The sequence below is a fragment of the Equus caballus genome, chromosome 18, assembly GCF_041296265.1.
Source record: "Equus caballus isolate H_3958 breed thoroughbred chromosome 18, TB-T2T, whole genome shotgun sequence".
Classification (NCBI taxonomy): Eukaryota; Metazoa; Chordata; class Mammalia; order Perissodactyla; family Equidae; genus Equus; species Equus caballus.
This window is the reverse complement of record NC_091701.1, coordinates 31,226,484-31,249,091: the sequence shown is the minus strand read 5'-3', so window position 1 is coordinate 31,249,091 and position 22,608 is coordinate 31,226,484. Positions and strand designations below refer to the sequence as shown.

The 22,608-nt window shown below is 34.6% G+C and overlaps 1 protein-coding gene across 3 annotated transcripts in view; it reads right to left on the bottom strand.

Annotated features, from left to right (window-relative positions):
• The window catches only part of ACVR2A (activin A receptor type 2A), an 85,309-nt gene that overhangs the window by 8,143 nt on the left and 54,558 nt on the right, over positions 1-22,608 (bottom strand). For 2 of the 3 annotated variants that reach the window (XM_070240560.1, NM_001242549.2), the window contains 5 exons: positions 8,654-8,797; positions 6,149-6,292; positions 4,952-5,097; positions 3,078-3,192; positions 353-491 (listed from right to left, as the gene is read on the bottom strand). In XM_070240560.1, the coding sequence (XP_070096661.1) occupies positions 353-491; positions 3,078-3,192; positions 4,952-5,097; positions 6,149-6,292; positions 8,654-8,797 (688 nt within the window). Of the gene's footprint in view, positions 1-352; positions 492-3,077; positions 3,193-4,951; positions 5,098-6,148; positions 6,293-8,653; positions 8,798-12,659; positions 12,684-22,608 lie in introns of all 3 variants that reach the window. The other variant, XM_070240559.1, reaches the window with a different exon arrangement.

Here is a 22,608-nt window from a genome sequence, read left to right as displayed (position 1 = left end):
TAAAATAGGCAAGCTACTTAATTTCTAGCTAAAATTTGAGCCTTAAATTCCTCATCTGTAAAACTGAGATAATAACTACCTCCAAAGTTGTTTTAGGAAATAAACTAAAAGTATGTGAAATGCCCAGCAAAACATGTGGCAATGGTACAGAATCACTACCTATCAGGAGCTTTCCTCTCTTGCCCGCTCTATCCTCTGCCTCCTGAATTCTCTTTAAGCCACCACCTCTTGGAGTCTCTTTTAAAAAAAAAAAAAAATTGCCCTTTAAAATATTACCTTTGAATGTAATCATCCCTTTTCATATATGTGTAGTAGGCATATATATCTTTTTTCAAAATATTTTTTCCCTTACCATCTGCGGCAGTACAGCGAGAAGCCAGTTCCCACAGGACTAATCCCATGGCGTACATATCTATCCTCAAAAATGCATCCCTTTGGAAGTTTATAGCACCCTCTAATACCTCTGGAGCCATATACCTCCGGGTACCAACCTGAAAAAGATGTTGAAAGCAAACAGTACTCATTCATTAACTTTATGAACTAACATTTTATGATTTTGTAAAAAGAATCAAAACCAAATGTGGTCTACTATCAGATACGGTAACTAAATTATGACCACCAGACTAGAGGGTCAAGCAGAATTTTATTCCATTTCAAGTAATACAACAGCCAAGGCACTGGAAACAGTGGAAGGATCCATCAGTAGGGGCTGCTTAAACAAACAGAGTACTATACAGCTCTTAAAACACATGAGATAAATCTCTAAGGACTGATATGGAAAGATTTCCGAAAATACTGAAGGATGAAAACATCAAGGAATAAAGCAGTAGATATACTAAGATCCTTTCTGGGTACATTAATAAATATATCAACAGATATTATGCTGGTATAGGCTTAGAATTTTTCCCCCCTTCTGGAAATAATCACAAGAAACAAAACTGGTTGTGAGGAGAAGAATGTAGGAAAAAAGTTGTATACTTTTCAACTGTAACTTTGCATAGTGTTTTAAATGCACCTTTTTAAAAAAAAAATTCTTTTTTTTGAGGGTTTCTCTTTCTCTGTATTAAAAAAACTAATAAACTATACAAAACATAAAAAGAATTGGCCAAGTAAAACATGGATAAACTTTTTAAAGATCTATTTGTACAAAGTCTGTGTATTTATTTATTCATGAATTCTGTTTTGGAGTTCTTTATTTATATCTGTCCCTAACAATCTGGTATTTCTTAGTAATGTAACTATGGTTACTAAGCAAGTACAGCTAGCTTTGGTTGGTGCTTGACAACATTCATATAAGAATGCTTAAACATTTTTTGTGAAATAGCTGGGGAATCACAATCTACTTGAGTTTTAGTAGATCTAGGGAGCAGCCCAGATACTGGTATTTCCAAAAAGTTCCATCCTTAGGTGACTGTGACCTTTAGATTAGAAGTTAGGCAATTATCTGCAAATACACCTATAATAGAGATGTTTAAAAAAAAAATAAGGACAGATCACTAAGACCCTAAAGGTCAAGTTTTTAATTCATTTAACAAGGAGAACGCATGAAAGAAAAAAAAGTAGCTCTGCTTCTTTTACTACTTTAAATAACTATTTTAATTGTACTAAAAGCAAGCAGTTCCCAAAAGTCTACTTTTCTCCCAAAGATAAATGCGTGAAATCCAAACTACTACTTTTCTTACAAAATAATGACTTATCTACCTCTTTAGTGTTATATGTCCTCTCTTTTATAAACTGAAGATAACAGATTAAAAAATCTTATTTTTTTCCAGTGTTCTTTGCAATATATAAAATGTGCAATAGCATGCATTTTCAAATTTTCTGATCCTTGAAATCTAAAGTCAAGGAACCAATGATGTAAGTAATTAGTTATTTTCAGCTCATCATGTAACGCAATTGTGAGCATTAAAAGATATGAATGAGTCCCAAAATTTTTTCTTAGAAAAAACAAGGGGTGAGGGGTTATGAGGTACCAAAGGATTAAACTGTTCCCAAAATTTAGTCTGATGATAATCAATCATACTTTCAGCTCAGAAATTTGTCCCTAGGCTTCCTGCACAATCTCCCATCTCAGTAATATTCTCCACAAAACTGCCTTTATTCCCAAATACATTCAAAGTCAACTTGTCTAGAACTATGACTGCTGACCATTGCTCCAAGCTAAATTCTTAAATCATGAGTCAATATTGCCAAAATTTGTTGTGCTATGAGTCCTTAACAACTGTGTACCTGGAGGTCAACAGGATAGAAGAAAAGAAAGCTGAGAATAAGATGACCAAAAAATCTACATGATTTGAAAGATGAACAAATGATCACATGAAACCTCAATCATCCGACTTTGTAAGGAAATGTTACCTTTCAGGTCAAACCAGTTTTTTGATTAAAAGGTAATCTTGTAGGAGTGAAAACACTTTTGTTAGCCTCACAGTTTCTGACAATAAAATGTACGGATAATGTCCCTTTTCTCTTTGGCCTTCTACAAGATTCCCACTGCTGAGATCTCTTCATGCAGACCTTGACTAGAGTTAGGCTTCTCTCTCAGAGCTTTACAATGCTCTGAACTCGGGAGAGAATTCAGAGAAAAGCTATAAATTTGATTAAAGAGTTAATGAAGCAATAAAGACCAAGAAGCAGGAAACTGTAAGTGTTTACTGGACAACTGGGCAGTAGATCTTAACAGACTGTAGCATGAATAGTAACTGATTATTCCTCCATTCCTCTTAAGACAGTGAAAAAAATTAAGCTAAAACTACTGAGTTAATACTAAGAACTCCGTAAGAATGAGGTCTATTAAAATATGTTGGGTTCTTCTTTCATTAGAATCTCATGCCACTTGTCTAGGTTGTTTTATGAATTGCTTGATCTAAACCATCTGAGGTCCTAACAGTCCTTCACTACCATATCAAAATGTCTTCCTCAGCAAATGTAACATATTACTCTTAAGAGAGACATTTTACATTAGATGCCAATTTAATGACCACCACGGTGATTTCAGATCAATTCAGTCCAAACAGTCCATTCTAAAAAAATACAAGACAAGAGCATTTTTTCTTACACTTTATAGTCATCATCCTTACCTGTCCATGGGTATCACCTGCAGACTTGCCAGCCTCAAACTTTAACGCCAACCCAAAGTCAGCAATGCAAGCTGTCAGATTGTTTTTCAACAGCACATTTTTACTTTTGATGTCCCTTGCAAATAGAAAGATAAAGTATTCAAATTAAGTTTACATAAGTTATCTTTTAAAAATTTTCATTGAAAGTAGGAAAGAGGAACTCTTATGGCATACCACGTATGCCAGAAAAAAGTTATTTGAGAGATGAAATACAGAAAAAGGGAGAGAGGAAGAAAAAGCTTAAGCAAAGTCTCCATATAGCTTGAAGCACAAGAGTACAGTGACACACTCCTATTCACAACATGGACAGAAAGAAGGAATTCTCTCCATTAACAAGTTTTATAAAGATGTGCCATTCCAAAAGTACCGTCCAGCCTACATGTTATCGATGTCATTCCTATCTACCAATCATAAAATTGATGTTTTTGTTTAAGATTATAAAAATGTTTCAGTTTATAGTTAGAAACTCCCTTTGAAACTGAAATTGAGAAACCAGAATGAAAGAATTTTCAAATAACAGCTGAATTGGGGCCTTTGCCTACTGATAAATGCCTACATTTTAGAATGGTCCCTTATTTTAGTGGTTCTTATATTCATCAACCTGGGTGTAGAAAAGCATCTCTAGGAACGTATAACAGATAGAAATTTTTCACCATAAATGTACACTGCTCCAGCTAGATCCTGGTCTTCTGAAAAAGACTAATAACCATTTTAAGGCAATCAGATATCCTCCTCTCTACACTAGCCTCAACTGGTTCATACTAGAAATTACTATACCCTGACTAAATGCATCTATGCTATGAGCAGTGGTTAAATTTGTGTGTCGACACAGAGACCAAGAGGGGGATAGGAGAGGCACAGGTAGACACCCACAAGTGCTACAAAAACCAGACTGGACTCAAAAGATTTCTAAGGACCCCACTCCTAATAACCTTTGGGCATTTCCTATAGGACTAGATGAGGAAAGCAAAAATCCAGGAAGAGGCAGTTAGACTGTACGCAGAAAGGTGAGGAGAAAGGAGAACTATATCTGAAGTGGATGTCATTTAAGGTTTGCAAAATCAAAATCTATATTAGAGTTGGATTAAAAGCAATTCCTCCCAGAAATCTAAAACACCACCTGTGTCACTCAAATAAATATCTATATAAATTAAATATCTATTAAATGAATCAGCTATCTACTCTTAAAGCAACCACCTTCAAAATAAACAAGAAGATGACAAACTGATCCTATGTTCAAGGAAGTTAAATACACGATGGCAAACTGAATCCCGTTTTTAAGGAACTAACATTTTCCCTTTTGAGGGTATGACAACTGTTGTTTCCAAGTTCTATTTCTTCACTGAAAAAGGCATTTAAGTAAAGCCAGTTGTTCAAATGATGTCTCCTTCCACCTCGGCTCACATAATGATCATACGGTCATTCAAAACACAAGCAAAAAAGATAGTCAAGGGCTCTCCTTAATTATATCCCCTTATACCTATTTACAATCATCTTTGAAGTAAATCATGTTTTGACGTAAAACAAATTTCTTTCTCCTTTGAGAAAGAGAAAATACACTTTCATTCTTAACCATACTTTTAGAAATTAAACAAATTAAAACAATAATTAAACTAATGCTGACTAACAATTAAGCTAATGATGTTAACATATACATTATCCAAAATATTTCCTGGCCAATCTCAAAGCTAATGTGAAAAACAAATAAAAATCAACTGCCTCCTATAGCATGATTAGATAACTAGGGGAAAAGTGAATTTAGCCCAGAGGATTAAAAATTTAAATAATAAACAAATACTGAATTATTTGGGAAAATAATATAAATTTAGCTCTACCTGTGAGATATGGCGGGTTTGTGGCCATCTTTTAGGCCAGGTATATCCTCATGTAAATATGCCAATCCTCTAGCCATGGTTTCTGCAATATGACACAATTCATTCCAAGAGACCACATTAGCCTTAAGAAAGTCTGACAGTGAACCCTAAAGAAAGGGGGGAAAAAAAACAACTTATGCTCTTGACAAAAGCCTTATGTATATGGAGACTTTCCTTTTTACTTTTAAGAGATTATGGAAAGCAATGTATCTTTCCTTTCAGTGAATAATGAAATCCAAAGAATAATCTTTCTGGAATGGTTCAAGTTTCACATTAATAAACATTTGACTAGAAAAGAATACCACTAATCTTTAAAGGTTTGCTACAAGCACAGTTGGTCAATTTTCCCCTATTAGAAGGCAACATTTTTTTAAAAAAAGACTTTTAGTTGAAAGCCTAAAGTTTTAGAAAACATTTAAAAAGTTAAAACATATGGACTACAGAGATGTTATATCATAGGACTAGGAGAACACAAAATTAAAATATATACACAAGAACTACCATAAAGACACTGCCATCCTTTTGGTCAAGAATTAAGAGAAGTCAAAGAGCCACTCATATTTGACAATGATGAAACTGACTGCCAAGGAGAACACAATTTCCTGTTTCATTAATGTGGACTTGCATACTAACTCAAAGTAAGAACTGAAGGAAAATAGCAAGTGTGCTTTGGTGATAATTACCCTACAAATTAGTAACAGATCAAAGATCAGATAAATTTCTGCCTCTAGTTTTGTCACAAAGCCACACTGATTAAAGAGTTTTAAGAAACAAAATTCAAGCTGAAAAAACAGTTCATGTAATCAAAATGGATCATAAATGGTAAATGAAAATTACTAACCACTGGCTATACTAAAATAATTATTTGTAAGAGAGGTAATTATAGCATAAGAAATCAGGGACAAAAGACTGGTATTACAGAAGTAGAGGGTTAAGCGAAAAAGTTGCCATTTTTGCTCTTTTATTAAAATAAATTACCTTTTAAAACAGATTTTTTTATTTATACATATTAACCACTATAACAACATACCATTTCCAGAAAATAACATACTGTTCCCAACTATAATAACATACAAATCCCAGAGGGATTTGTAGCCAACATGAAGCAAGTAAGCCCACCTTGACTTGACTATGAGTTAACACGGAAAGCGGTTTTACCTTTTCATGAAACGCTGTGATTAGCCAGAGATCCACATCAACGCTGGTGCCTCGTTTTTCTGCACCAATGAACTGTAATATGTTCTCATGCTTCATTCCAGGCAAACTATAGACTTCATATTCATTTTGCCATGACTGTTTGTCCTAAAGTTAAAAAGAAAGAATAGTAAGAATGCAAAGAGTAGCAGGAAATAAGCCATATCTAAGAGATTACTCAAGTAAGTTCTAAGACAAAATAAGAAAAGAAAGCTATTAAAAGATTCTTTGGTTTTGTCTTGTCCTGTTTTTTTAATTAAAAAAAACTCTGACAATAGGTAACAGTTCCAGACCAAATGCCTGCCCTGCCCTATTCCCTCAAAATATACTTTTCTTTGTTTCTAGTTTGTAAACACAGGAGATGGTCAGGAATCCTGCACCTGTGTACCTAACAATGGCAACACATTCTGCTTACAAATTCCTACTACAGTGTAATTTCATCTTGGTGTGAAGTTACTTGTGTTGCTATTCAGAATAATCTCTCTGAGAGATGAAATTCAGATAGAATGACTTCATCTAAATAGAAAACAGTTTTTTTTCAAAGACTAACATTACATCAAACATTCTTAACATAATATTTAGAATACCCCACAAAGTCAATGAGAGCGCAATGGGATATAAATATGCAACACAATAACTTAAAACACCATAGACTTATTTATGCCTGCAAGTGATCCATGCCTACTACATATCTGCTTACAAAGGGTTTGTTTCTTTTCACAATGAAAGGATAATGAAAGTGGGAGGCACCATAGCATACTGGTTAGGAACCTTCTGGATCCAAACTAAAAATTTGCCAAGTTACATACAGTTTCCTCATTAGCAAAACGGGGCCTATAGTGTCCGCCCTATAGGGTTGTTGTATTACATGTATGGGTAATATCTGGACATGCATTAGTGAGTGCTCATATGTATAAGGCACTCTCTCTGACACAATAGAAGCATTCAATAAAATGTCAGCTACTGTTATTGCTGTTGTTACTCTTACGTTAGTATAATCTGAATGTCTTTCCCTAATTTTTAAGCTTTTTCACACAGTAAGAACGCTGATCTGTGAACCTTGGCACAACAGAATAGACCCTTCCTCTGAGAACTCAACTACAGTTTACAGTATCTGCACTGCTACCAAAACAAGAAAGTAATAAACTTCTTCACAGACTCTAAGAAACAGGCTTTAGAGGAGGCAAGAAGGCTAAACTCCAGGTATACTAAGACAAAGAAATTGATTATATGATAACTTTGGAATAAGGAAGATCCATTGTCTAGAAGCAGTAGTGGAGCCTGTATCACCAAACCCAGCCAGGATCACACCACAATGCATGGCATTAGCAGTAGGGGTGTATAAGCAAGAGATAGGAAAGAGATAGGTTACATTGTAGATCTGTAACACCAACGGAACAAAACAAAACATGAGAACGGCTCAGAGGTGCATTAGACCAGGATTTTATGAGGTTACCCCCTTTAAAAGAAAAACAAGTTGGGGCCGGCCTGGTGGTGTAGTGGTTAAGTTCGAGCGCTCTTATTCAGCAGCCTGGGGTTGGCAGGTTCAGATTCCAGGTGAGGACCTATACACCACTGGACAAGCCATGCTGTGGTGGCATCCCATATACAAAAAACAGAGGAAGACTGGCCCAGATATTAGCTCAGGGACAAGCTTCGTCACCAAAAAAAGAAAAACGACTCAACATTAAACCAATTATTTTGAGTCTTGATTCACTCCCTCTGAAAATTAACCAAACAAAATCTGAAATGACTACATAAACAAAGTAGAACAAAAATTAATCAGTCTGGTAATATACCTCCAAACAGCAATTCTAGAAAAAGCACACCATTCTGTCACTCTTCTGTTTGCCTTTTCTTCTGATCACGTCAGTGGGATATTAAAAGTTAATGAGTCAGGGGGGCCGGCCCCCTGGCGTAGTGGTTAGGTTTGGCATGTTCTGCTTTGGCGGCCCAGGTGCACAAGTTTGGATCCCAGGTGCAGACCCATACCACTCATCAGCCATGCTGTGGCAGTGACCCACATACAAAATAGAGGAAGACTGGCACAGATGTTAGCTGAGGGTGAATTTTCCTCAAAAAAAAAAGAGGAAGATTGGCAACAGATGTTAGCTCAGGGCAAATCTTTGTCTTCGGAAAAAAACCCACTCAGACAATGCATTATATTTTTTTATTGGAACCCTCATCTTCACTTTGCATTTCTGTAGAATTTTTATGGGCAAAAGATTTTCCATATGTTCATTTACTGTAATTCCACCACTCCAAACAAACATAACAACTGTTGTACCATTAATTCCACTTCTGAGATGAGAAGGCAGACACAAAAGGGCTAACTGCTTTCCCCAGTATCACAAAGAACCACCTTGGAACACATGGCTTGTGTTTTCAGAGGGTTTCTGAGTAACAATGACCTAGCCAGCTGCATCTTTTAAAAAACATATGGAGGTTAGAAAAATGCAATAAACATACCTGTATTGGAAATATTTTCACAGCCACGTATTCATTAAGCAACTGGGCTTTCCAGACACAACCAAATCTTCCTCTTGCTTTCACTTCTAATAACTGCAGCGGCTTCAAACCTAGTAATGGAGAAGGTGGGGGTGGTCCTGGGTCCTACAGACAAACAATAATAATATTATTAAAAAGAAGCACATGATACATATTAATTCTAAATATGAGAAAAAAGTAAGTATACTGAAGAATCAATTAACAGAAATGGTAAACACATACAAATGAGATTAAGTTCAATCTTGCCAAAACTGAGTTCTCTGGCATTATTAATTATCTCTAGTGACCACAAGGCAAGCAACCTGAATTAAGAGTTTTCATAATAACATTTAGTATCATTGCTATATATGCATAGTAGGAGAAAAGATCTAAATACAATCTTTTTGATCCAGTCTCACTAATTTTCCCAACTAAGATTTTCTGTGACCTTTAGGATACTACCAACAGCATTCCAATGATTTCATCCAGTTGAGATTTCCTTACAGAATGAGGATTTGAAAAGTGCCAGAAACAGCAAATTATAGTGCTATCTCAAAGAAAACCTCTCCTCAAAATCTACTACTTTCCCCAATGACTGTTTAACTTTAAGTCTCCTCTTCATCAGTCCAGATATACTCACAGTCACACTCAAACACATTGCAGATAGGTACATCAAATACAAAGCACATAAGAGAAATATGTAAGTTAATGTTGCTATAGCCAACCTGTTCTATTCATTCTAATTTTTCAACTTATTAACAATTCATCCCTTCACTTATAATTACTTCCCCAAATTGATCTGAGATGAAACTTATCAGTGTTGTGGGGCTGACTGACAAAGAAAGTACAAATCATAATTCAGAAAAGGAATGGTCATCATAGTAGATGATAAGGTATGGTAAAAGAGAAGTGTACTGCTATAGTTAATTTAAAAACAATGGAGCAAATACACTGTATAAACAGGAGAACAACATTAACAAATCACAAGGCAATGCTCCCTACACAAAGTAGAGTGGCAACTCTTCACTGAGGGCATTGTATCAGTTCACTATCTGCAACTAAAGCAAGAAGTAGGAAGCCTTTTGGAAGGCTTCCAGAGAAAAATAATAAAAACGTTTGAAGGGCTGCATAATGAGTATCGTAAAGAGGAATGAAAATTTCTGTGGCAACAGCAACAGACGTTATGACACTAGGAGGCACCTAAGATACTTGGAAATAGTATGTCAATGCATCTTTCTGTCTTTCCTTTCTTCTCTTTTTTAAAAAGTTTCTTCTAACATCTCAAGACTGTCAGTGCTCCCTCTAGACATCATTCAGCCCACTGGTGCCACTCAAGATTTTAAAAAGCTGACATCTGTATTAGAAAAACCCTCAACAACGGAAACATTGCAAGATATTAAAGAAGAAAAATATGTAGTTTCTACTTCTAAAGTAGACAATCTTTATAAAGTGGTTTGAGAATTTCGATTTTAAAACAGTAAGATAAACTAGAAGGCTTCCTAAGACTCATTTCATCCTCAGATATTTATTCTTAAAATGTCTATGAAAGTTGCTTTTCCTTTACATATTCAAAACAGGAAAGGTTAGTAGGGCTAAAGAGCCTTTTAGTTTAACAGAGTGACAGGTCAAGGAAGTCAGAAATAAACCTTATGGAAGTATGGCCCCTAACGTTATGACTCTTAGTGGGAGAGGACACAAGACTCTCTGGAGAGGGTTTATTAAAACCAAACCCTCCCTATCTCATTCCTTGAATGATCACTTATACCTATAGTAAGAGACTCTACTGATAGGAGTATGTCGCTTATGTGAATGTGGAGATGGGAGGGAAAAAATATGAAAACTACTCTCCTAGAGGCAAAGGAAACCACTCAGTGCTCTAAGTCCAAGAATTACTCGATAATCGCATAAAAGAGCAATTACACTAACTAAACAGAAAAAGTTCAATTTGAAAAACTTCAAATAACTATAAAGTTAAAGTCAATGATTCCCCTTTCTTTAAAGATAAGTTAGAAAAGTCAAGTTTTCAAAACAGGGATGCAAAAAACAAAAGTATGCAGATAAGGGCTGAAAGCTGAAGAGGGAAAATAACCAGGTAAAGAGTAATATGGCCCTAAACTCCAACACTAAGCATTTTAACAACTTTTATATAAATTGAATGATAATGCATCTCTAGATAACACACACATTACCCATTCTCTGCTCTAAAGAGTACCAACCACAGAGATATGATTCAGTCTATGAAACAGGATTTAGATGACTTAATCCACATCTCAAACAAAGAACGTGTCAGCAGTCAAAATACGATTTTAATATATTAACCTTAGTATCAGGAAATATAAAATAATTTTCAATGTCTCCGTTTAGAAAAAAAAGATAATTGAATGTTTTCCAGATGCATAGATAGACTCCAAAGTTTCCATAATTTTCCAAGGCTCTGTTCAGCAAGTTTCTAAGCTATCATTATTTCAGTAAGAAATCTTAAATCACTTCCCTAATAACATTACCATTATATTCAGCAATATAACGGCCTGAAAACACACTATTGTTAAAATTGCTTATAAGTAAAAAGCTCAAATTAAGGAGAACACTGCCAATTTTCAAAGGGTGAGAAAAAAGGTCTACAAAGGCACATTCCTGTAACAAGTCAAAACTTTTACAAATGATATGTTTTGAAATAATATTCAATAATATTTAAAAGATTGGGTTCAGAAATGAGTAACTCTGTAATGGATTATAACTGCATAAAATCTATAAACCAATCAATATACCTTTTCGCACTTTAATGAAAAATTATTAGAATATTCTATTTCATACTTTTCAGCCCTTCATTAAATTTATATGAAGCTTTAACTGCATCTCTAACGTCTAGTTTTTCCTTATCCTATAATCTAAGAATATTAGAAACGACTTTCAGCTTATCAGCTTCATTATACTAATTTACCACAAAAAACTCAACTGCTGATTCTAGGAACAAAGATTTATATCTTTAAAATACATGAACACCTGGAGAGACAAATTCAGACTTAAACTTCATAATGACAGCAACATTCTGATGTTATCCATAAAACATGGCTTTGCCCTGTTACACAGAAAAAACACTTTGGGCGGGGCAACTATAAGGACTGCAGAATTCCTGAAAACTTTCCCTAAATCTCCAGTTCTCTTACCGTATAGATGTTACTCTGTATAGTTAAAAAAATATGCATTAGAACATGGCTCTGATTACATCTCTTCTTTACCCATTTCTATGTGAAAATTATGGCATCAGAAGACACCATGTTGAGAAGCAACAAATGACAAGAGCTCGAAAAGTACCCTCCACCCCAACACCACTATCTAATATCATTTTTGTAACTAATATTGGAATAAGTTATTAGAAGTAAAGAGCTGTAAAACAGTCTGTGATCATTTTACTTATTCTGAGTTCTCCACATGAAGGGTGAATTCTAATCTAAATAAAGCCTTAAACTTCCAGACAGCAAAAGATCAAGTTATACTTCCCTAGCTAGCCCCTTTGCTAAAGATGCCAAAGATGAAAGAAGCTTTCTGAAAATATAGATATCATACGAAAAGATAATGGGTTCAACCAGAAAGTCAACCCCTGTTAAAAATGAGCACATGTTGACATTTAAGCTAATGATATACTATAAAAATTAACCAATACAGGGGTTTTAAGGCTAAAAACCTAGCCATTAGGGGTTAAACTCTAATCAATTAAAACAGTTGTTTCTACATTCCACCTTAAGTTATACATAAATATTGTTAACTGTATACTATTTAAAACCAAAAACTATTACTATGGAAAATCAATCATGTTTTTAATACTAAAAGTGGTAAAAAAAAAAAAAAAAAAAAAAACTTTGTAACATAAATTTATAAACCATAAAGGATGCACAATAAAGCAACAACAACAAAAATCTAACAAAATGTTTAGTATGCATCCACAAAAAGTTCCACAACCATTAAAACAAACATCAATGCATCTTACCTCTATCATTATATGAAAGGCGTGCTTGTGAAGAAAAAAACACAGGCAAAAGAAATTACGATTTTTATCCAGAATGGAATGAAAAATGACACATCAGTTACAAAAACAAAGGAAGGAGAATAATGACTGAGCTTTTTAAAAGTTGGTAATGATCCAGTGTATCATATTTTAAAATGAGGACTGGGAAAACCTTCCTTATAAACAGAGGAAAGTAATAGCAAAAAAAGTCTTGGACATTACCTATCTGATGAGGGGTATTATTAAACAGAGGACTCTAGTATGACTCCAAGTTACCTGATCCAATGGACTTCAAGACATCAAATGAACTAAACCAAGGCTTAAATAATCGTTCCTTATTTTTCTAAGAAGTTCTAGAATCTAAACTCTGAGAGTAAAATAAGCAATTTGAGAAGATACACATTGGAATTTGCTTATGGACACCAGAGGGCAGTATTGCCTTTAACAAAAACTGTAGGAGCAGCACTGAAGAAATTTTTATATAGCCCTAGAGTAAGTTTCTCAGATCACACATTCTGACAGTTGTCTTAAGAATCTCTAGAATCTCCTACTTCCTGAACTGCTTTAGTCTCCTTTCATGGAAGATAGCAGAATCATAATAGTGAAACAGAAAAATGTTTGTGGTGTCTATGTGAGTGCGTGCAACATAAATAATACACTAGGGCAAGAAAATAAGACGGGAATAATAAGATCATAAGAATTAAGTGGAACATAGTGACACACCAGGTCTATTGTTAATCGACTTCCTTAGCCACATCCAAGATGAAGACGTCAAGCAGTGGTGGCCCCGGGAACAAGTATCCATACGTACTTTCCAGTCTGAGGACACTCAGAAACTATCTGATAGAGAACAAGATTTTCATTTTCCCAGTCATCTCAAAACAGGTAAGGGCCCAAATTTAAAATTAAGAGAAATACTGTCAACAGTGTAAAGGAAGACTAAGAATTCTACCAATCATTGATTATATTTCCCAGTTTCCAATATTTCTACAGAGAATAACAGCACTGACAAAAAAGATTTGACAACTCATTTATCTGTACTAGTTGCTTAACTAGTTTTGCTTCCCCCTTGATTTTTTCCTGTGATAATGATTCAGGATTATTTATAATTCATCTACAAGGCTTAGCTAATCCTACTATCAAAACATCTTATCAGTACTGCAGAGTAAAATTCATCCCTTGAAAGAAATACATGCCAAATGAATAACTAGACTATAGCTTCCTAAGGCTTAAGCATTCTCAGATTTTGTTTTCACACAGGTGCTTTCAGAGGTAAAGATGCCACTGTAATAACACTGTGCAAGTAGGTGCTATATTCATGCATACCGAAAAGTATACCTTTGCTCAATATACTTCTCAGTAAATGAACATTAGAATAAGCTACAGAATGATCAATCCAAACTCAACGAGAGACACCAAGAATAGGCCTCAATGTATAAACTATGTTACCAAAACCAAATCAGCACATTAACGTCACATAATTAGGATGAGAAAGAGACTTGCTGCTTATTCCTTAAGGGGAAAAGAAAACAACTATTGCCAAACATCAGAAAAGAATGAACAGTACTTCTCCATTCACTCAACAAATCTTTACCGAGTGCCTAGTTTGTGCCAGGCACTGACTACCTAGTTCTCATGACACTTACTGTAGCATGGGGAAGAAAGACTAATCAAAGAATCACACTGAATATTATAAAATAAGAGTAATAAAAAAGAATTTAATACCTTGAGTACCTTAAACCAGCAGGTTAAGTAAGAGAAGATCTTCCTGAGGAGAGGACCCTTGAGAAAGGGAGTAAGTACTAGCGGGAGGAAGATTAGGTAGAAAAATAGTATCGGAGCACATCCTAGATTTCTGACTTGTACAACCCAAATGGATTCTGGTTCCATTTACTGAGAAACAGATTTGAGAAGGAAGATTATTACCCTTGAATGTTAAGTGCTTGGAGATATCTAAGTGGAGATACTAAGTAGAGAGTTAAACAGAATGGAAATACAAAGAAATCCTTCTAGAAATACGGATTTGGGGTCATTTATAGACTATAAATAAATACATATGATAGATACTATAAATTTTCTTATTTACTATTTAAAACATTCCAAGATATATATACATTTTTTTTTTTGATAACTCACTCAACTTCTTAGGACTATCAAGAAGAATTAAGGACTCCCTACTTAAAGTATTTGAAAACTGACAAATTCTGAATTTGCCTCTTCTTAGTCATCTAATTATCTTATATTCTAAGAAATTTTATAATTGGTAATTTAAAAAAAGACTAATCCCAAGCAGGTAGAAATAGAACCTATAAAGAAATAATATAGTGTGTGTATCAGGACAAATGTTTGTGAGCTAGGGAAAGCAAGACATTACACATTAACATATTCAATAATATTGATACTGTCAAATGCACAATCATGATTCTATCCAATTAGACCTTCAAAATTCCTTTGTGATATACCAACTCCTACTTCCTACAGTTTCTCTCGTCTAATTCCTCCTGAAAGCAAAGACGGACCAAAGTGGATAAAATCAGGATTTCTAATAAAGTTCCCTAAGAAGTGATTAGCACCTCAGGGTAGCCAGCACTGGGGTTAAAAGTCTGAAAGAGATGTAGACCTGCCCATCCTTTTGGTTACTGCTCAGATGCATCAGATTTATGAGCGAGTACAGAAGAAATTTTATTTTTATTTATTTTACCATTTGTATTCTTCAGTAAAGCTAAAAAAAAAAAACTGAAAAGGACCACGCTATACATTATTAAACTGTGCTGTGGTAAAATGGCTATGTTTACCTACAAGGCCACATACACTCACTATAAAAACTATTTAAATGTAATTTATGTACTCTGATCCCTTTATCCTACTTTAGTTTTTTATGGACCCCACCTAATTATTTACTGAAATATGCCATTCAACTAAAATTACTTCAGTGGATAATAATCCTTGGCTATAAATGACCAGACTTTGACCCTCAGCAGACTGAGTCAAGGCTAAGTCACATCATCTATCTGTGCCTCAATTTTTTTATCTATAAAATGGACTTGACAAAACAGAACCTACAACATAGGGTGTTGAAAAGATTAAATGTGTTAGAATGTGTAATGCGCTCTGTATAGTGCTCAATAGAGTACTCCAAATGAAATCCTTTATTACACTAAATTTCAAAGTATTGATATATATATATCTACAACGGATTCAATAAAATGATTCCTTTGAATACAATTTTGAAGGTGTTACTCTGTTAGCAACAACAGCTATCAAGCACTTAACACTAGCCAAACACCCCAGATGTGGCTCTTCTCCCAATCACTACACAACTGGAATCAGGTATTTTTCCTCCTTTCGCTACTCTTTGCCCAAAATTGCTGAAGCAACACCATTATTACCTTAGTTACCCTTCATTTCCAAGCTGCAAAGTCAAACAACCAATCAACCAACTTATTTTTACCTACATATTAACTGTGGGCTCGAAAAGGGCCAGCAAGGACTGTCCTTGTGCCATGTACCACGATCCATCCAGCATGGTGCCTGGCACACAACAGGCACTCAAGAATTAGGTGAGTGGCGAAGCTAAAACAAAACAAACAAACAAACCTGAACACCTCTCAGCCTATCTGATACACGCTGCTTTTACTAACAAACAATTTTCATTTTTATTATCTCAAATTAATAGAAGTTTTGATAGCAATGAAGTAGCTAGGAATAAAGGAACAGATCTAGGATGGGGTCCAGGAAATTAAGAATAGAGAGAAAAGCAAATTCACTTCTTCCTATCTATCATCTCCTTGTCAGACAGGAACAAGGAGAAATTTATGCGTACTCTGGTCTATGAGTCAGTCCCATTTGTAACCTGGCAGATGGGGCCCTCCAGAGGCCAAAGGAAAACTGAACTCAAGATTTTAAAATTTAAATGTAAGTCATTTTTAGAAATAAGGTACTCTGATTAATTTTAATGGGCAGCTTTAACTTGTTTTAAATTTTTTTTTTCTTTCTCCCCTTCCTTTCCTTTTGCTTTTGGACATGGAATTTCAGCCAGTCTCCAAGTGGGTCTGTCTGTGCATTTGTAAGTGAAACAACTTATATAGGCCTAACGAGAGTAGTTTTTTGTCAAGCTGCATGTATGGATAATTTATGACACTTCTCCTCACAATTAGTTTAGAAGTATACATAAAAGGAACTTGTAATTTACGTTACCAATACAAAAAGAACCACACACAAAGGTGGAACACAGAAGGAAGAAACATTTGTAGTAGCCCTGAACTACCAGTTAGGCGCACACACACACACACAGACACACACACACAAAGATGCTTACGTGTAAGATAACAGCATTGAATCACCATATTTTAAATATGCTAAAATAATAGCATGTTAAAAATATTTGTGAAATGTAGGTTCCAGCTCTTAGCAGAAACCTAAGACAAACAATAAGCTCATAAAACATCATATTTTGGTATTTCATGAGCATACATAAAAGTTCCACTAAATTTCACTTAAAAGCACATCATTTAATCAGAATGAGATAGAAGTACTGAGCTCAAACCTGCCCTCAGTATACTGTTAAAAGAAACCAAGCGTAGAATACCATTTTACAGTTTATAAAAGAGAAAAAAATATATATTGAAAATGAGATTAGAGAAAGGTGCCAAAGCATATACACCAACCTGTTAAACTGGTTATTTTAGGAAAGTAATAAAGGAAAAAGAGAAAGAATAAACAATTTTCTCTCCTTTTTTTGCACACATTTCTTTCTGTATAATTTGTCTTGTTACAACAAGCAAGTGTTTATAATTAACTTTTAAATAGAAGAGAATTCTAAAAGACAGAAAGTGAAAGAGAAAAAGAAGGTAAATGAAAGAGACATGTGTTCCTAAACTCCAACCGTTTAGGAGGCAGCCTATTTCAAGATGTGCTTCTATGGGATGTAATATTTATTTTGTAAGTATAACTTAATATTAGCATATTAAATACTCAGCAAAGTTTAGTGAATTTCCCCTGCATTCTCCCCAAATAAGAAAGCAGCACTCTCTCCTAAACTGACTTGGCTGAATGATTTTATGCTACCCTTTCAGCATCTTATTAATTTGAAATAGGTACATATACAGACTCACATTCAAGAGGAAAATCCTACAAAGTATTTTCACAGACGGGTTGGTTTCTCAGTGGATAGTAATTTGACATAGCATGAAACGACAACCTATTATTACTTTAATATTAAGGTCAACAGGATTATTTTGTACAACCAACTCGGTATTCCAAACATCTGAAAGCCTTTAGTCCTTATCAGACCAAAATCTAGACAAAATGTCATGACGTAAAGGACTGAAGAGACTGTTGTCACTTTAAAACATACTAATGTTGTGATACTGTAGTGCTATTTATATAGCCTTAAAAATGAACAAGAAACTAACTTCATATCTCTTTAAAGGCAGATAATTTCTAGCTCCTAAAATCCATTTTCTTATCAAGCAATATTTTTTTTATTAAGATTATGATAGATTACAACCTTGTGAGATTTCAGTTGTACATTATTGTTAGTCATGTTGTGGGTACACCACTTCATCCTTTGTGCCCTCCCCCCACCCCCCCTTTTCCCTGGTAACCACCGATCGGTTCTCCATGTCTATATGTTAACTTCCACCTATAAGTGGGGTCATATAGAGTTCGTCTTTCTCTGTCTGGCTTATTTCGCTTAACATAATACCCTCAAGGTCCATCCATGTTGATGCGAATGGAACAATTTGGTCCTTTTTTATGGATGAGTGGTATTCCATTGTGTATATATACCATATCTTCTTTATCCAGTTGTCAGTTTCTGGGCATTTAGGTTGGTTCCACGTCTTGGCTATTGTAAATAATGCTGCAATGAACATAGGGGTGCATGGGATTCTTGGGATTGCTGATTTCAGGTTCTTAGGATAGATACCCAGTAGTGGGATAGCTGGGTCATAGGGTATTTCTATTTTTAACTTTTTGAGAAATCTCCATACTATTTTCCATAGTGGCTGCACTAGTTTGCATTCCCACCAACAGTGTATGAGGGTTCCTTTTTCTCCACAACCTCTCCAACATTTGTCACTCTTGGTTTTGGATATTTTTGCCAATCTAACGGGTGTAAGGTGATATTCAAGCAATATTTCTTTATCAGCACAAATACAGATCTTATAAGCAGGAAACTTAAGCTCACATACAATTATGAAGGCAATGCAAACGGTTTTAATGAAACCACCTTAACTCTAACCACAACAAGACTTCTTAATAATAGAGTCAATGCATCAATTCCCTTATATTCATGACTCACTGACACTAGAAAAACCAGTTCGCATTCAGTTTACTCACTGCAGATTACAAGAGCATCTTCCTACATGTGCAAAGACACTTTCAGCACAGGGAAAAGAAAAGTGACCTAGGTGATGCAAATTAAAAGGATGCTTCGAGCTTGTGATTACAGAAAGAATTGAATAATGGTGTTCTCTTACAAAAGACTGAAATACTTCAACTTATTTTACTCCCAAGAAATACAGCCTCAAGATTTATCATAAAGCACCTGATGTTCATAAAGAATGTTTATTAAACAAATCCCTGGATATACTGCATTATCATCTCAGCATAACTCTAAATGCAACGAAGTCAATTCAGCAATTCAGCACTTAGAGAATGGTTATTACTTACAAACACTGTGTGAGATACAGTAGTGAGTATTATAGCTTGTGTTCAAGGAGCTTATAATCAAGTTGGAGAATGGAACATGTGTACAAATGACTACAGCCTTTCTCAACTGGGGTTATTCATCTGAATCACAGAAGACAGAAACTGACTTGAGCACTATTTTCTCAATTCTTTCAAGGATGGTAAGCCACTAATACCATTCTAGATCCATATGATGGATGTCTTAGAGTATAATGGGAAAAAGAACCCTAAGGCAGACAAAGTATGGAAGACAGGTTATACTCCAAACTTTGTATTCTTTGCTATGGATTATTGAGAGCCCTGAAATATTTTTAAGCACAGAAATAATATAATCCAACATGTAAAATGCTATTCTATAACAACAGTACAGATGAAGACAGAGATCTGGAAGCAAGAAGACCAGCCACAAGATTACAGAAATAATCTCAGCTTCAGGTATAATAATGTCCTGAACTACAAAAGAGTCAGGAAGGATGCAAAGGTGAACGAACTTGGTAAATGACTAGGCCAAGAACAGAAGTAGTTGTCTCCAAAGCTTTCATCCAGGATGACTGGGAAGACAGTGATACCATGAAACAATGTTAGAAACATAGTAGTTAAAGCTTATAAAGAAAGAAGAATGGCTTCAATTAAAAAAACAGGAAAATTACTTTTTTCTATGTCTTTAACTATGCTACATTAATTTTAGAATAAATATTTTACTGGTTACTAAGAACCATAATTCAAGACCAGATGTTAAAGCATGTATATCCCTACATCACTTCTTCAGAATAAAATACTAACAGAACCAGAAGAAATTCTAAACAACTTGAAGTCTTAGAAATAAAGAATCTCACCATTTAACTGCCAGAACCAGCTTATTAAGAGGATATATGTGGATCTCTCTTAGTTCTCCAGAACATCCCACAGGACTAATGTTTTATCCCTGAACGAGAACAAAAGACTGAGATCTGATCAATGAATGAGCACTGTATGTTCAGGTTAAGCTTGCTTTGCTGAGAATCACTGTAAATTCTCTTTAAGTATAGCTCTTATTGTAGGAATGACTCATCAATAAGATATCACCATGTTGAGACTGTCTTACAACAGACCAGTTAATTCACCAATCAGTCTTTAGCCACAGCTTTAAGAAAAAGTTTCTCTAAGAAAACGAATGGCAAATTTTATGTCATCGTCTAAAAGTGTTCCAATAATGTGGAGGAAGAATGTTCCAGAAATCCACAAGAGGACTGTGAGATCTTTTCCTAACTGTCCTTGGAATTAAATGAATATGGAGACATGACCATGAGATAAAATACAGAAGTCATCTTAAGACTGCAAATGTGTAGCACGTCTCCCCTTCCTACTTCTCATATCCCTCAAGTCTTGAATAACTAGTAGACATTGGCACTATCAACTCAGAAGCACAGGAATCTTTACCTACAACCCAATCAATACTCACAAACCCTATTCTACAATAAGCTAAAACGTCTTTTAATAGAAAACACATGACTATGCCCCTCTATATATCTATGACTCTTCTCTTTTGTCCTATATGAGACAATGTGATAATGTTATTGCTCGTTTTAGCAGTCAACCTATTCAACATTCAAAAGTAGAATAAACTTTAGAATGATTTTGGCCTTTAAAACGATTTTGAGATGGCAAGGATGTTTACTAAACTATCTGAAACACCAGAGGCATGTGCTTTCTGGCGAAAGACAGGCAGAACAGCATAAGCAGTGAGAGCAAAGCTTTACTATCAGAGAGTCCTTCACTCCGAATCCAGGTCTAAGACTTTGCTACGTCTCAATTTCTTTATCTATAAAATGGGGATTACAACAACCCCCATTTGATTTGTGAGGTGAAATCAAATCAGTGCTTTCCAGACTTGGCTGGTCATCAGAATCACCCAGGAAACTTACTGGAAATATAATATCCCAGGCTCTATTTCACACATTGAGGTGTGTAGTCTAAGAATTTGTATTTTTTAACAAATTTCAGAGATGATCCTTACATACTGGTCACAATTTAGAAATCATGGAAAAAATTTATATATTTTATATGTTTCTATATATTTATACATATACGTAACTTACCAGTACCCTAGTATACTGTAAATGTTCAATAAATGCTTGATGTAATTATCAATAATTATTTTCAAATAGGAGATAAAACTGAGCATTTTGTAACAAGATAGTCACTACGTATCTTGCAGAACTAGTGTGCACAAATCTCTCACCAAAAATGAGACTTTAAGCATGACACTATACTGTTTGAGACATGGTAAAAAATGACATAAATGAAGTTCCACAATGATGACAACACTCCTTTCCCGCAACCTAGTTTATGACAAAATGAAAGCATGAAGCCAAGCATTTCTTGTATTTTTCATAACAAAGCTTGCCCATTCCAGGTCATTCCACTACAAAATCTTGAAATTCATTCCTTATTTTTCAGTAATTCATACAATCATGCAAATTCACCACAGAGCAATGCAAGTACCAAGTAAATGTGTACAATAACATTAACCATGGCAACAAATATCTAAAACCCACAGAGATGGATACTCACTGAAGATCCCTGGTTCTTAGTTATCTATGAATAATAATTGCATCTTTGCTTTTTAAAAGTCTAAATCCTTGAATTAATTAGCATTTCTTAACAAAGTGGCCTCAAGTACAAGATATCCAGCCCTTTAAAAAAAATGTCCAACCACACTTTTGTATCAATACTATATACAAATCAATGTTATCTATAAGATTACATTATTATTTTTCAAGCTCTATTAACAAATTCGTTTTTAAATATAGTTTCCAGTTTGTTTCTATCATATCACAAATGTAGGATAAATTTGGACACTACTATAGTACTAAGTACTCTCTCTTCTAAATGTAGATATTAAACAAAAAATAGTTACCACCAATAAAGGTAAAGTGTATCCTACGGCCATCTGGAGTAAACTACATATTTTTATTAGGCACTAAAATGTTTACTTTAAAATACTTTTTAGAGATGATTTTTAGTAAACCCACAACTTAGCTACTAATGTTTAAAAGTTAAAATATTTCAATCTACTGTGCACACTAGTGTGTTTACCTAGTTTACTGAATAAAGTATTTTACCTTTGGGTTTATTTCTCCAAATGCACATTTTACAAAGATTATGCAGATCAGAGATCTAATGCTAACAGATTGCTGCAAGGACTGAGAAAGAAATACGTTATGTAAATAAAGCTTAAAGGGAAGAAGTTGTTTTG